General features: G+C 50.1%; 1 protein-coding gene across 1 annotated transcript; it reads right to left on the bottom strand.

Moving 5' to 3' along the window:
- Positions 1-77: 77 nt before the first annotated feature.
- CXCL13 (C-X-C motif chemokine ligand 13) lies at positions 78-7,195 on the bottom strand. The gene is made up of 4 exons (XM_010411299.4): positions 2,089-7,195; positions 1,628-1,757; positions 1,018-1,101; positions 78-527 (listed from the first exon to the last, which is right to left on the bottom strand). Exons 1-4 carry the CDS (start codon positions 2,177-2,179, stop codon positions 515-517), a joined length of 318 nt encoding a protein of 105 aa, XP_010409601.1. The 5' UTR covers positions 2,180-7,195; the 3' UTR covers positions 78-514.
- Between the last annotated feature and the right edge of the window lie 6,803 nt (positions 7,196-13,998).

Raw genomic sequence — 13,998 nt, 5'->3', positions numbered from 1 at the left:
CACTTCTAACGCAAGCTGTCCTATGATTCTATGTCATACACTGCTTCAAAGCCAGGAGATCCAGGGAAAATAGAACAGAAGGAAAAATCCTGAATTTTATTGGGCTTGAGCTCTCGGGACAGGACATGCCACACTGTGCCACACAACCCCCAGACACACACATTGTCACTGAGCACTTCACATGGAAAGAGTCACGAAGTCATTCCTAAAGAAGCAGGAGCAGCCCCTGACAGGGAACGGCTTCACAGTCCACAGGCAGCTAAATAAATGAAGGATCCATATTCACACTGATCCAGGGACCAAGAGCAGGGGAAAACACCCCCACAAACTTGCCATGGGGCTTGGGCCAGCAGTGAGCCACCCTCCCCACTGCCACTGCCACCAGAGCCAGATGTGGGGCTTTCGGGAAGGGGATGAAGCGAGGCCAAAGTGAGGAGCAGCCAGGTCTGCACACCTGGGCATCATCCGCCAGCCCGCCTTGGGGCTCTGGGCAGCAACTTCCTTAGCAGGAAACTTATCTTTTCTTCCTGTGAAAAGCAGAAGGAGGAGAAATATGTGAACTCAGAGAAAAGCGGGTCCGGGAGAGGAAGCTCCTGCCTCAGCCGAGGGAAGTCGCTGCCGCTTCCCCGGGGTGGGCATCGCTCGCCGGGATGGCCACAAACCCAGCACAGGCACAACGAAGGAGGGCAACTTTCCCAGCCCAGCATCAACACACTACTGCATCTGCCATGAGCAAACCATGCTCCTGCCACTGCTCCCCTCATGGCTTTTCCCCCAAAATGGGTTGGAAGCGCAGCACTGTGCGTAAGCCAGGGAGACCCACAGATAGGTGATGTTGGTCTGAACACTGCTTTGCACAGCAAAGAGCTGCCCCTCATCACTTTGTAAGTGGGTCCTTTGGACAGCAGCAGCCTCTGTGAGAGCTCCTGGGCCCATGAGAGCTTCCTAGAACCATGGATGTGCTGGGATGCTGTCTGGAGCCACCTGAGCCACAGGGGTTTCCATCGAACAACTTACGTGCTGGCAATGCGCTTCAGCAGCTTCTTTACCCAAGGGGCTTCGGGATTCACACACACCTTCCCTGAGGTTCTTAATTTAATTCTGAAATGCAAGGAGAGTTCCTGAGCATTCCTGTCCCCTCCAAAGGCAGGGATTCAAGCAGCCAGAGCTGACGGGGAAGACTCAGCTTTCACTCACAGTGCCAGCGATTCTAGAAAGCTGCCAGAGACAGAGGAAGCCACAACACAGCCGGGAACAAGCAAGACGCAAGACATTCCAACACGGAGCAGAAACTTGAAGCCCAGAACATTGTTCAAAGACAACTTTTTCTGGAGCTTTACAAATGTATCAACACCGAGCAGCTACAAAAATTTGGGAAGATTCATTACGGCTCATGCTGACTCAGTGTCTGAGGAAGCGCTTCCTCCAAGCTGCAAACACCCCCTGCTCCAGCACGAGGAAAGTACATTTTCCCCTGCCAGAAAGATTCCTTTAGGCCCTGGGGACTTGTGTTTCTGCACCTTATGTTTCTCAGCAAGTGAGCTGGTGGCATTTTTGGAAAGGTTTCATTTCCAGCAAGGCGGTGGAGAAGCGAGATGGTGGCAGCAGCAGAGCCCACGGCACTTACATGATCTCCGTGCGCCTGCAGCTGCTGCCCACAGGCCTTATCTCAATGCTCTCGTATTTCTTGGGACTGATGTATTCCGAGGTTGTCTTGGCACACCTACAGCTCAGGTTCCCGTTCACCTCCAGGATGGCTGAGAGAGAGAGAGAAGGTGGCAACTTACAGGCACAGACAGCGCCGTTAGGGGTGCAGCAACTCCGGGAGCTAAAGGAAGTTTCCCTTCCCATGTTTTCACTGACACCACTGCAGGGACCACAGTGAGAAGCTGCCACCTGCACCTCTACCTCAGCTCCCTGCTCCCACACTGTTCGCGAAAGCTGAACCGAACCCCTGCAAAGGATGGTCGTACTTCTTCCCTGGCTACAAGGCAAGCCCTCGGCTAAACAGGCAGGAGGATCCCAAGCTCCCCCAGTCCCTCGGGGCGCAGGACGCGGGTGATGCCAGCAAAGCCACCTGGAGCTCACCTGCGTGGACAGAGTGGGACATCACCAGCAGCAGCAGCAGCAGCCATGGGAGCAGGGGGGCTCCCGTCCCCACCCCAGCCGGCGCTCCCATCCTCAGGGAAGGCTCAGCCCCGGAGATGCTCTGCGGAACTAGGCGCACAAACACCCCTATTTATTGGGGAGGGTCACGCTCCGACACAGGCACGAAATTCACACCTCGGCAGTCACACCCGGCCGGCGGAGCACGGAGACAGGTGATGTCATTTCTCAGATGCTCCCCACAGCCAGCCCAGAAGCTCAATTGCCAATATTATTAATTAAAACCAGCCATTGGGACGGAGTGCAACGTTTGGATTCCCCACACGATCTCCCCCACGCCTTGTTTCTTGTGGGTTTCTACCCACATCACCCTTCATTCCCCCTCAGCCACAAAAAAATCCCCAGAATAAAAGCAGAGCACAAGCCCCTGACTAAGCAGGGGGGTTTTTAGTGTACTCAGACATTTACATATTTCTTTCTTGGGGCTATATTTTCCCCATGCTATTTTTGCTGCCTCTCTCATCAGTGAAAACACCTCACACCATGCCGTGGAAAAAAAATCACTACCTCTCTGCTCTATGTTTCCACTCAGCTCTTTCAAATTCCACGCTTGCCAGGTGAGTAACACACCCAGGATGGCCACAGAAGCACCCCGTGCCCTCCAGTGTTGGTGGAACGGGGGCTTTGCCCTGAATGAAGTTGGCCAAGTCACCAGTCGGGAAGCAAAAGGGGAATGGGACATGCGGCGAGGCAAGGAGGAAGGAAGAGGGCAGAAGAAAAGAGATGTGGTTGCGTGATAATGTTGTAATTTGGAGCTCTCAAATCACATCAGCATTTTATACAGCAATAAAATGGTAAATTAAAAAAAAAAGGTCTTCCACTCAAACTCAAGCTACGCATCTCTCCTTGAAAATCCCAGTTTTTCCTCTGACATAGGTCCAAAAGTCTTGTGAAGTGCTTGTCCAGGGGACAATTAAAGAGTTTAACTCCCTGGACACGAGGGTCACAGAGAGGCCAGAGACAACTTCCATGAGCTATTCCCAAAGTCCTACGGAAAGAATGAGTGCCTTGCTGTCACGGCAGTGAAAGAGGAGATGGCCTCAAAACTGATTTTTATTCGATCCTTTCAGAGTTTTCAATTTCCTTGCAGAGAATTATTACAAGAAACCTAAACAAGGACTGGTCTTGCTGGGTTGTGGTGGGAGTCTCTTGGAAAAAATGGTGGGAAAGGCATATCAGGAGAGATGACTGGTCACCTATGCAAACTGCTGTGGAGGCATAAAAATCATCTGAAAATCTTTCTGAAGTTCCTGGCTTTGAAATGATCCTGCTTTTTAGAGCTGGGAAAAAACAAGAGAAGTGAAAGCAACTTTCCCCAGAGCTGCACTGTGGAAAAGATGGAGCTGGAGCATTCAGCCGGTGCTCTTCCAGGCCTGGGGAATCCAACAGCATTGCTGGCAGTGTTTAACGAAATTGGTACAAGAGGAAAATTATCCCTGGACACACGCAATGGACAGACCAAGATGAGCCAGATCATGTCCCTGATTTGTGGCCGCAGCGCAGGTGTCCGCCTCCTGCCTACCCTGGAAAGGAGCAGGAGCCACAGAAACATCAGCTGGCTGGATTTCAAGAGGGTCTGTGAAGGGGCTCGGCAGCAGCCACGGTACTGTGATGGATGAGTAATGTGTAATTGATGAACACTGTGGTGTTTTCTCAGAAGGAAAAACCGCAGTTGTGGCGGCGGCCAGTATTTCTGCACAACGAGTGGTAAATTCTGCAAAGGGAGAAGCAGAGTGAGGATGTGACCCGTGACTATATTTAAGCTGACTGCTTCCTGGATGCCAGGAATTCACAAGAGTGGCCCTCATGTAGGGACGTGTGGCTGCATCCAGGCCAGCATCAACTGAAACACATACAGAGCACCCTCACAGCTTCTCCATTTTCTGCAGCAGCTGCCCCTGTACAGGCAAGATTTTAATTTAATTAATTTTTTATCTAATTTTAATTGGATTTTTGTAGTATTTTTTACACCTGCTGAATCCTGCCCATGGTACCTAAATCAGAAACTTCCAAGAAACAGTGGTGCAAATAGCACCTAAAGGCCACATGGAAAACCTTTTCCACATTTACCAGGACAGGCAGAAACCCAACCCCGACGTCAATGCCACGGAGATGCCAGCTCTTCAGGGAGGATTCACAAGAGGCTGCATCAGAGACATCTGCAGCAAACAAACCTCTCAGTCTCTCTGAAACCATTGTTTTGAGAGAGTGATTTTTCAGCTTACCCCTCCTTTCCCCACAACTCACTCAGGGCTCCTTGCAGGAGAGAAAAGAAAAAAAAACTGGTTTTTTTTTTAAACAATTATCCCCCAAAAACCCCAACTGCAGTGAATCTTCACCACTGTGGTTTGTGGTCCTTCACCTGCTTCAAAGATAAAGATGCCTCCTGCTGAAACCCGAGAAACCTGAAACCCACACATATTTCAGCGTCAACACGAGAGCACCAGAATTAGCCAAAGCCTAACGAAATCAGTCCAAATTTAGGCTGGATGAGCAACACATCAAGCTCACTGTTACTTGCTGTCTTCAAGTCAAGATGCACAACTTGCTGGTGATGCAAGGGGACAAAATCGTAGGTTTGGCTCCTTTTTGGAGACAGCAAAGTGGTGTGACACCTCTGCAAGCGATTAAGAAACCTGCTCTGGCACCTTTAAAAGTATTTGGCATGCTGAGGGCTAAAGAAGGGAATACGGTAAGAGAGATCGGATAAAGAAGATGGAGAAAGGCTGCCAGCAAGAACAAGAGAAACTAAAGAAAACTTTTAAGAAATGTAAATGCAACATTCCTGCCTCCCCAGTCCATCCTGAGTCGTAGGACCTCTGTGGAGCAGCTTTCTGCCGAAGGGACAGCAATAGCAGACATTGTCGCCACCCAACCCCAGAGTGGGGACAGTTTCTGGGATGTCCCGGCCACCCCAGAGATGCAAATGGCACAGAGCAAGCGCAGGAGAAAATCCCCGGACCGCTGTGCCAGCTTCTCCTTGCCACTAGAAAAGCACCGTGGAGAACACCCCAGCACCCCCTCGAGCTCTCGACTCATTTCGAGTGTGAGTTACTCCAAAACGAACCCAACGCCGAGCAGAAAAGCGGTGTTATTCCTCAGTGGCACTTCTGCCTGGCACGGAGGATGTGAAGCAGGAATGGGACCCAAGGGCTTTCCCAGAAAATGTCACTGGGGCCATGGGCCTGGCTCCCTCCCCACACATTTGCATGTGGACACAGGAACCAGTCTAGACGCCGCAGGTGCCACCGAGCCTGCGGGTGCCGTTGGCCATTTGCATCGGGGCGTCGTGTGACAGCGACAGCTCAACCCCCGGCTGTGGAGCAATGGGATGAGGAGAGAAACCAATGGACAGGAGGGAGCCAATGGACAGTGGCTGGGAGCATTGCAAGCGAGCTGTGCCTGTCAACTTGCCTTGCTGCCCCCTTTTCAACCTGATGTTCTACATATCCTCACTGGCTGGGAGGAAGGTCTCTGGCTTTGAGCACTTCCTTCTGGGGCTACCGAAGCAGCACTCCAGGTCCATTCACAAAACCAAAACAGGCTCCTTGAAACTCTTCCAGCTACATCCAGCCCCTGCTTCACGAGCCGGGAAGTTTCTGCTCAACTCAAAGGCTGCGATTGCTGGAGCTGAGTTATTGCTACTTGGGCAGCACATTCAGGCAAACACTTTGTCAACAGTCCTGGCACCAGCTTCTCCAGGAGTGTTACAGCAAAGTCTCCTCCCCTTCCCCTTGGAGCTTGATATCCTGATAAATGCAGCTACAAGTTTGGTTAGAGTCTGGATAAGCATTTTCTATTTCTCCAGTTACCTGTGGTTTCCATTTCAGTTGAGCCCATAATTAAGTTGTCTCCACATTACTTGCAGAATAACCCATAACTACTATTTCTGGTAGAGCTTGACATGGCCGTGACCTGTTTTCTACTGGTTAAGTCAGAAGACAGTAGGTCATCCATAGCAAACCAGTGCCTCTCCTCAACCACACACAAGGGCAAAAACATGCCAGGAATGGACCCAAACTCGACCATCACTCTGGGGCTTACACCCAGAGTCATTATTTTCATTAATGTCCACTTCAGGCTTTGAGGCCCCTCCTCTTCTTGCAAAGTGTCTCCCTACTTTTTTCCCTTGGCGAAGATGCTCTCTCCACATTTCACCCACAATCCACCATAGGAGTAGAGTTTTTTATATTAAAAAAAAAAAAAAACAAGCCAAGGGCAACTGCTCTCCAGCAGCAAGTAGAAGTGCACATGGTAAGGAGGGGAAATCCAGGTCGTCATGGAGAAGGAAGCTGCAATACCAATGAAATGAGCAGCCCTCCCCTTGGAAAGCCCCTTGTCAAGTTTTCTCTTGGAACCAGCACCCCCGAATCAGCACTCTGGACTTCAGCGCCTCACACCCGGAGATGCTCCTGGAAGAGACAGATAAACTCCAGCCCAACTTCTGCAAAGGACGTAAATCTCAGCAGCTGAAAGAATCGATACTGAAAGGAGTTGTCCTGGGCTAAAATAATCCAGCATTGCTCAGATTTGGGGGGTGAAGGAAAGGTGGGTCGAGCACACAAGCCATGCCCCAGGCTGCAAGGTCACCAAGCCTCCCCCCTGCCAGGTGGAAACGGGGAGGGAGATGAAAGGGCAGTGCACAGGGAGAGAAGAAAGGCTCCGGGAGACACATGAAAGTGAAACCAAGAAGCACAAAGCCATAAAAACCATGAAACCCGCTTTGATCTTTCCTCAGCTTTAATCTCGCCTGTCACTTACGACACGCACCCTGAAAACTAATAAGGCCTAAAGACTCAAATCTGTCGCAGGGCATAGCCTTGCGCTGGATCCAGAACATTCCTGAAGCTGTTTGAGTATCTCCCCTCCCTTCCACACCCCACATTCCCATCTTGTTTGGGGCAGCCAGGAGTGAGCATTTCACCTGGCAGTTCTGGCCATGTGGAGTACGAGGAAGGCACTTGGAAAGACGTTTCCCAACATAACCTAAGCACAACAAAATGAGGGACTTTCCTCTTGCCTCAAAGTTGGGGCTGGGGGCACGTGGGCAGCCTAAATGCTGGAATTGTGTACGTACAAGGTTTAGGCTTGCCGTGGCACGAGGCAGCTGTGTAAAAATAAATTTAAAACATATATATATATATATAAATATATATCAAAAAAGCACCACCTAGGTTCTCATTTTGCAGTGCATGCAGGCTCGGAGCCGGGACCACTAGAGAGCAGCACACACCACTGTCACGGACAGCAGACTAGCAAGGAAAAACTGGATCTGCCCAAGCACCCAGATCGCCGGCAGAGGATCACAATCCGAGCTAATTGACTGTACAGAACAAAGGAATTAACGTCTTTGTAGGTGCTACACGTGCCTGCTCTCATCACAGAAGGGCTTTTTTCCCCTGAAAGGCAGCTTTCAGAAGCATTTCTGAACCACCAGAACTCAGACCTGGAGAAGGACAGAGGAGGTAAGAGCTGAAATCAAAGAAGGGCTTCCTCCTCTTCCAAAACACAGAGGTTGGTGCTCTTTGCTCAATTCCCAGGCAAGAGTAGTAGCAGAACTGGCTTGTCTTGATGTTCTGCAGCAAAGCAGAGTTTAGGGGAGGTTTTTGGGTGGGGAGAGGCATGGAGGCATCCTGGAAATCCAGAAATGCAGGTTAGACCCCGCAGACCCTGCAGCAATGTAAAGGGACCTTGAGGAAGATTGCTGCACCGATCACCCTCAATGTTGCCTTCTTTCTCCTGCATGACTGGGGGACTCGATGAAATCTACATCACTCCTGTCTTCCCAACGCCAGAGACGTGTTGTTGGCGTACCTAGAGTTTTGCCAGCAGTATGAAGATGCAAGCTGATGTGCCATGCCTTTCCAGCATGTGTGCCCTGGCTCTGTTCCCAGCTGGAAAGCTGGGAGGTGAAGCAGTCCTAAGCTGAGACAGGAGCCTGAGACCGTTCAGCCGCACACCTGGGAACAGCTGGAAGCTGTTAAGTGTGACACAAGTCCAGAAACACAACAGCTGAGGCTTCCCACTGGGAGCCGCTGGACGAGCAGAGCACAGGCTGCCCCCTTGTATCAGTTTTGTGTGTGATCCCGCCCTGTTCACGGTTAAATCCTGGGAGAGCACACAGTTGGGAACTCTTTACTGAATCCCAAAGAGGAGTGACGATAGCATCCAAGTTTAGCAGAGCTCAGGGCAAACATCTTTCCTAACTTCTCCTGGGTTTGGCATCCTGCAGACACGCTTCCCCCAAGACACTGTTGGATGCTAATTTGCTAAAAGGTAGCACGGGTACCAGCCTGCAGTGCCACACTTTTGCAGAGAGGAAAGATAAAGGACAGAGAGCCTGTGGAAAGGGGCAGCATTTTCCCCAGGGCTCATGGAAGCTGCCTCCTAGGAAGCATCCAGCCCTGGAGACTGGCAGATCTAACCAGCCTGTCTGACACTTATGTCCGAGCCATCCTGAGCCTGGATTTTCCTGTCTGGTATGACTGGTTATCATTCCAGCTGGAGGGGAGTGATACTGGGAAAGCCACCCCATGGGACTGGAGGGCATTCAGCTACTCTGCAGAGAATGCAGAGCTTTGCAGGGAGAGTGGATAAAATGCACTTCCATGCCAAATGTCTTCAAAAGCTGGGAATTTTAATACTTGGGAAATGACAGCCAATGCAAACCAATGCTTTAAGTCTATCCCACTGCTTCAACACTCATCCAAGCCTTCAGAGACAACTGCAACGGGCCCTCCCCAGTTGAATTCGTCATACTAAAGGAAATTGTGTTTATCTGTCCCAAACTCACATGCCTGGGACTGAGAGACCAACAGCAACATGAGTGTGATTCACAGCACATCTCCATCGAGCCCTGCCTCACCCAAAGTGTTTTCTGTGCTGTTGGGTCAGCCTGTGGAAGCGTTTAAAGGTCACAGTCCTAAATGCCATTGAGATATTTTTGCTACTCCAGCTGTATCAGCCCCAGGATTGTGCCTGCACTGTTCCAGGCAAGGAGAGGAAGGGTACTGCATCCTGCCTGGATGCCATCAGACATGTGATGATGTGCAGGAGGTCACACACCCCCCATTCCAGCTCTCTCGCAGCTCCAAGGTGGCACACCTGTGTTCAGAGAGGAGGCAGATGTGCTGCCCGTCACTGCCCCTGCATCACCTCCGTGCCAGGCTCCTGCTGACACATCCTCTCAGCCATGCCCACCTCTCCTTCAGACCAGGGCAATCCAGGTGAAGGTGCAGACCCAATCACACCTCTGTGTCAGCTCCCGAGCCATCACAGTCCCACCTCCTCACCGGTAACGCCACAGCTATTTGCCCTGCCCAGGTGATATTTCCTGGTGATATTTCCTCTGTTTCTACGCTATTTTCTGAAGTGCTCGAGCTATCAGGGTGTTTGCATAAACAGCAGCACACTCACACCTTCCCTCCCCAGCCTCTCCTAAGGTTAGTCACCCTCCTGCCCAACCTCAAGCCCACGTTCCTACCACACCTACAGAAAAAACCTTCTTTTGAGGAGCACGTAACTAGAGTTAAGTTCTTGCATTTCAGAGTCACAGCAGAGGCCCACTACAGCCACTTGCACATAGAATCACAGACTGGTTTGTGTTGGAAAGGACTTAAACATCACGCAGTTCCACCTTCCATTAGCCCAGGTTGCTCCAAGCCCCATCCAACCTGGCCTTGGATGCTTCCAGGGATGGGGCAGCCACAGCTTTAAGTTACAAGTATTTAAAACTGAAGTAAAAATGCTGTCCTAACCCCAAGGCGCTGCTCTGTAGACAATGGTTCACCGACAAAGACAGGCTGGTTCAAAGACACAATGGGAAAGTTTGCGTGGAAAAAGCAGAATCCTGGCTCGGCTCCTCCATCCACTCAATCTCTCATTATCCGTCTACTTCCAGCATGACAAGACTGGTCAGGCACACAAAATCTTACATGTCTCCCCAGAAAGAGCAAACCCAAAGAAACAAAACACAAAAAACCCAAAAGGCTGTTGCTACAGGTTCACAACAGGCTAACAGCTGCTCTCCACATTGCAACTTCATTAGGGAAAACCAACTCTTCCCTTAAGACCATCTTTTCAACCATTTAGAAAACGGCTGTTGGCACAGAACTCTAACAAAGAGTAAATTTCAACTCAACTGCTTCCCTGACAAGTTGCCCTGACACCAACCAGCCTGTGTTCTTCAAAGTACTGCCTAACAACGCCTGGCCAAGAGAAACACTGTGAAAATAGAGACTTCTGCTTGCCCCTGAAACAAGGTGAGGCCAAGGCATATTTCAGTGAATAAACAAGCTCCTGTTGCAACTCAGTAGGAGCCACCAGAATAAACAACAGCAAAACAATTAGAAAAACTGTGTGTACTTACACATGGAAGTGTGACTGCTATCAGTAACTGTGAGAGGAGCAGTGAAGCAAGAGCCCTGACACCTCTGGAGCCAGACTGTGCTTCCCATGCCTCTCTGCTAAGAAAGGTGGTCCCGGGGTCTCCCACAAGAAGGAGGAAGCTCGCTGCAAGGGCAGCCTCTGCACCTGGGCTCAGCTGGGAACTGCCACACTGCCCAATTCCTTGCAAAGCATTCTCACCTGAAGAGCTGGGGGGGGGGGGAAGCGTCTTTCCCTGCCTCCCTCAGCTACCCGGTGATGGGCAGCAGGTGGAAATGAGTTGAGCTAATGAGAAGAAGACGAGGTACTGACATTTTACCCTCTGAGTCCTCTCCCAGAGGCTTCTGCCACCTCTTCTCAAATGTTTCAGTAAAATTGCTACATCACTGCTGCTTTCACAGGCATAGGAGTACCCTTTCACTTATGCCCTGCTGCTCTCTCCCCTCTTTGTAGCAGAGCTTTTTAACACGTGCTAATCCCTGAAGTCAGAAAGGAGTTTAACATTAAATGCGTGCCCAAGGAGCCAAAAAAACCCAGGATTAACAGGCTCTCCTCTTTCCTTTCATTCTGCTCACACACTCCCAGTGACCCATTTTACGCAGCCCTGAGGGCTGAAGGGGCTCCGCAGCCGGACTTCTCCAAGTCGTTCGTATTTCCACACAGATGCAGCTCTCAGCTTGTTTTTCCCTAACCATGACAAAGAGGATGCACACTGCAAAAGAGGTGGTTTCTCACTATTCCAGCTGCTTTGTGGCAGGTTACCCAGGACAGAGGCAGCCAGAAACAGAGTTCAGAAAAGTCACTAAAACCATCAGTATGCACTGAAAAATATTCAAACTGCCTATATTCAAAGCGGTAGCAGGTTCTCTCTAGGAAAAGCCCCCCCATAGGATTAGTCCCATTCACAGTCCCCCTCTCCATCGGGGGCTGCCAGGCCTGGGCCACGTCTCCTTCATCCACAGTGCAATAAATACCCCAGACAAACACAATGCCTTGGTTTAAAAGAAATCCCCTGACAGGCTGCACGCAGAGGCTTGTCAAGCCTCCAGCACCCTGCAGGCTGCACTTGAAAACCTCTGTCCCGGATGATTTATCCGTCAGGGAGGTGCCTTTTCCCCAGAAGGGCATGGAAATGGTATCACGAGGTTCAAAGAAGCCATCACACTCAGGTACCTTTCCAAATGTGTTTGGAATAGTTTATTTTCAGGCCTTTAATGATAACTCTTATACCCAGAGAATCTGACTTTCTTTCTCTGGCCTTGCTAAGGCCTAGGAAATGGCTTTCACTAAACGCCCACTCCCTGGAAATCATGCTCCAGCCTAGATCCTCGCCCCTGCACTGCCACTCAGCTCTAAAAATGCTGGTGACTAGAGATAAAATGGTCAGAGATTCTCCATCTCACACTTCGTGATCTTTGCTTCTACCTGTCTGCTCAAAACTTTCTGTTAAGACACAAGGTCTGGCCAATTACTCCTGGCTCAATCTATGGCACGGTATTTCCACTTCTGAAATGGAAATCAAGAGACCGGCCCAGGCTCCGAGTGCAGATTTGAATCTTAGACTTCCTGAAGTTCAGGAGCATTCTGACTTCGTTTTCATTTAGCCCACAGGAAGGCAGGACAACTTTGCTTGTTTGTTTCCAAAAACCTTTTACTAAAGAGAAGAACTTGCTCAAGTTAACATTTGCAAAACCCAGGTGCTGATTAGGTATTTTATATCCAAAATCTTCCCTGGGATAACCCTAAAATGTACAAGACCTGAGTTTTGGAGCTTATAAATATCTTCAGAAAGTAGAGGCAGATGGAGGTGTGCAGCGACTGGAAACATCACCCCCTCCGCACATAGGAGGAAAAATGCTGCTCCTGTCTGGCAATCCAAATAACCTCCCTAAACCCCCTCTGCTGGGAACTTGATCAGTCCTACTTGAGCAGTACTTTTCAAGGAATTCCATACCTGTATGCATCTTGTTGAAGGAGCAATCCCTGCTCCAAGAGCAAACCATACAGTGGGACCCCCGCCCAAGTTACTGGTGGAGGTGACAGGTGACCTGCCAGCCTGGGTGAGGTGCTTCCAGGATCCCACAAGGTGGACTGGCAGCTGGAGCACAGACTGGATGTGGTCCAGACTAAACATTTATTGTGAATGTGTCGAAAGATCTGTGGTGAAAGCCAGCCTGTGTAGCTCCCTGCTTCAAGTTTTCCAGAAAAAGTGAGTCCTGGTATCCCTGAGTGACACAACACCACAAGGACTAATCCAGCCCTTTCACTGTTCCGTAGCCAAGGTGACAGCACAAGACTGAGCCTGACAAATGACCAGGCCCAAGCTGGCACAGAGATGTGAGGGGTTTTCCAAGCTGGTGGGAAAGCAGCTTCACTGAGCCGGGTAAATTTCCATAGCCCAGACATGCTTCTCTGAACACAGCCTCTTGAGGTTGGGTTTGAGGCAGGGACAAGAGGAAGGACACCAAAGTGTGTGCTGATGTCAGCCACTTGAAAAAGGACTTTGATCTCCAGAGCTCATGACCCAACACCTCTCAGGAGCAAGACATTTCACAAAGCATTTTATTTGCCTTTTATGTAACAAGGCACACAGGGCATCAGCTGAGGGGTGACAGAGCACTGTCACCTACTACTGCTTATTAAAGTAAGACACTCCCTGCTCCCAGCTCAAGAAATGATGCCAAAAGATATAAACTGATCCCAGAGCAGCAATATCGAGCGATGCCCAGTGCAGACTGAAATGCTCCACGTGCTGCAGCATCTGAAAGAAGGGCCTGGAAGGATCTAAAGGAAGAGGAACATGAAAGCTTTGACCCCGGTGAAGCAGAAAATGATTTATGACCAGAGGCAGCAGGGCTTTAACCCTCTGAGGACACAAAGCTGCGTAGGAAGAGTGCAGCCCTGTGACTCCAGGTGCACCTTTTGTTCAGGGATGAATCCAAAGGGCATGCCAAAGGCAAGGCTTCCATGGCAACTGCGGGCAAAGCCCGTTAAACAGAGTAGGAGAGTTAGTGAATTCTGCATTGCACAGTCTCTCTCCAACAAGTGTGGCAGTACTGAAAATTTCCAGATAAACACCATTAAAATGTACATCAATACAGAGTAAATAGGACTTTAGTTAACAGTCAAGCGAGCCTTCAGCTGCTTCCCACAGAAATCCAAAGCCATCCCCATCTTTTATATTGAAAATCACACACTAGGTACAGCTGCAACAGCTGTTCAGCACTCGGCTAACTATGGAAAAGCACTTGACACGTTGCATGACTGACTGTGCCTTCCTCATTGCCTGGCGCGATAAAGTGCACAGGTTTTTCCCACTGGAGCAGAAATCCATGTTTTCACAGGCACTAGGAGCCACACAGTGTCCCTGCCTATGGATCAGAGGAGAACACATCATCACGTGTTTGGTGTTAAAGAAAACACCCTGAAAACTAACAGGGAATCAGA

Source organism: Corvus cornix, chromosome 4 (assembly GCF_000738735.6).
Source record: "Corvus cornix cornix isolate S_Up_H32 chromosome 4, ASM73873v5, whole genome shotgun sequence".
NCBI lineage: Eukaryota > Metazoa > Chordata > Aves > Passeriformes > Corvidae > Corvus > Corvus cornix.
The sequence above is the reverse complement of the archived record's forward strand: the minus strand, read 5'-3'. Positions and strand labels throughout refer to the sequence as shown.

Coding starts and splice junctions, on each gene's coding strand:
- CXCL13 (XM_010411299.4), bottom strand. CDS start 2,179: ATGGGAGCGCCGGCTGGGGTGGGGACGGGAGCCCCCCTGCTCCCATGG. Junction 1,758..2,088: donor GTCCCACTCTGTCCACGCAG/GTGAGCTCCAGG, acceptor TCTCTCTCTCAG/CCATCCTGGAGGTGAACGGG. Junction 1,102..1,627: donor TGCAGGCGCACGGAGATCAT/GTAAGTGCCGTG, acceptor CTTGCATTTCAG/AATTAAATTAAGAACCTCAG.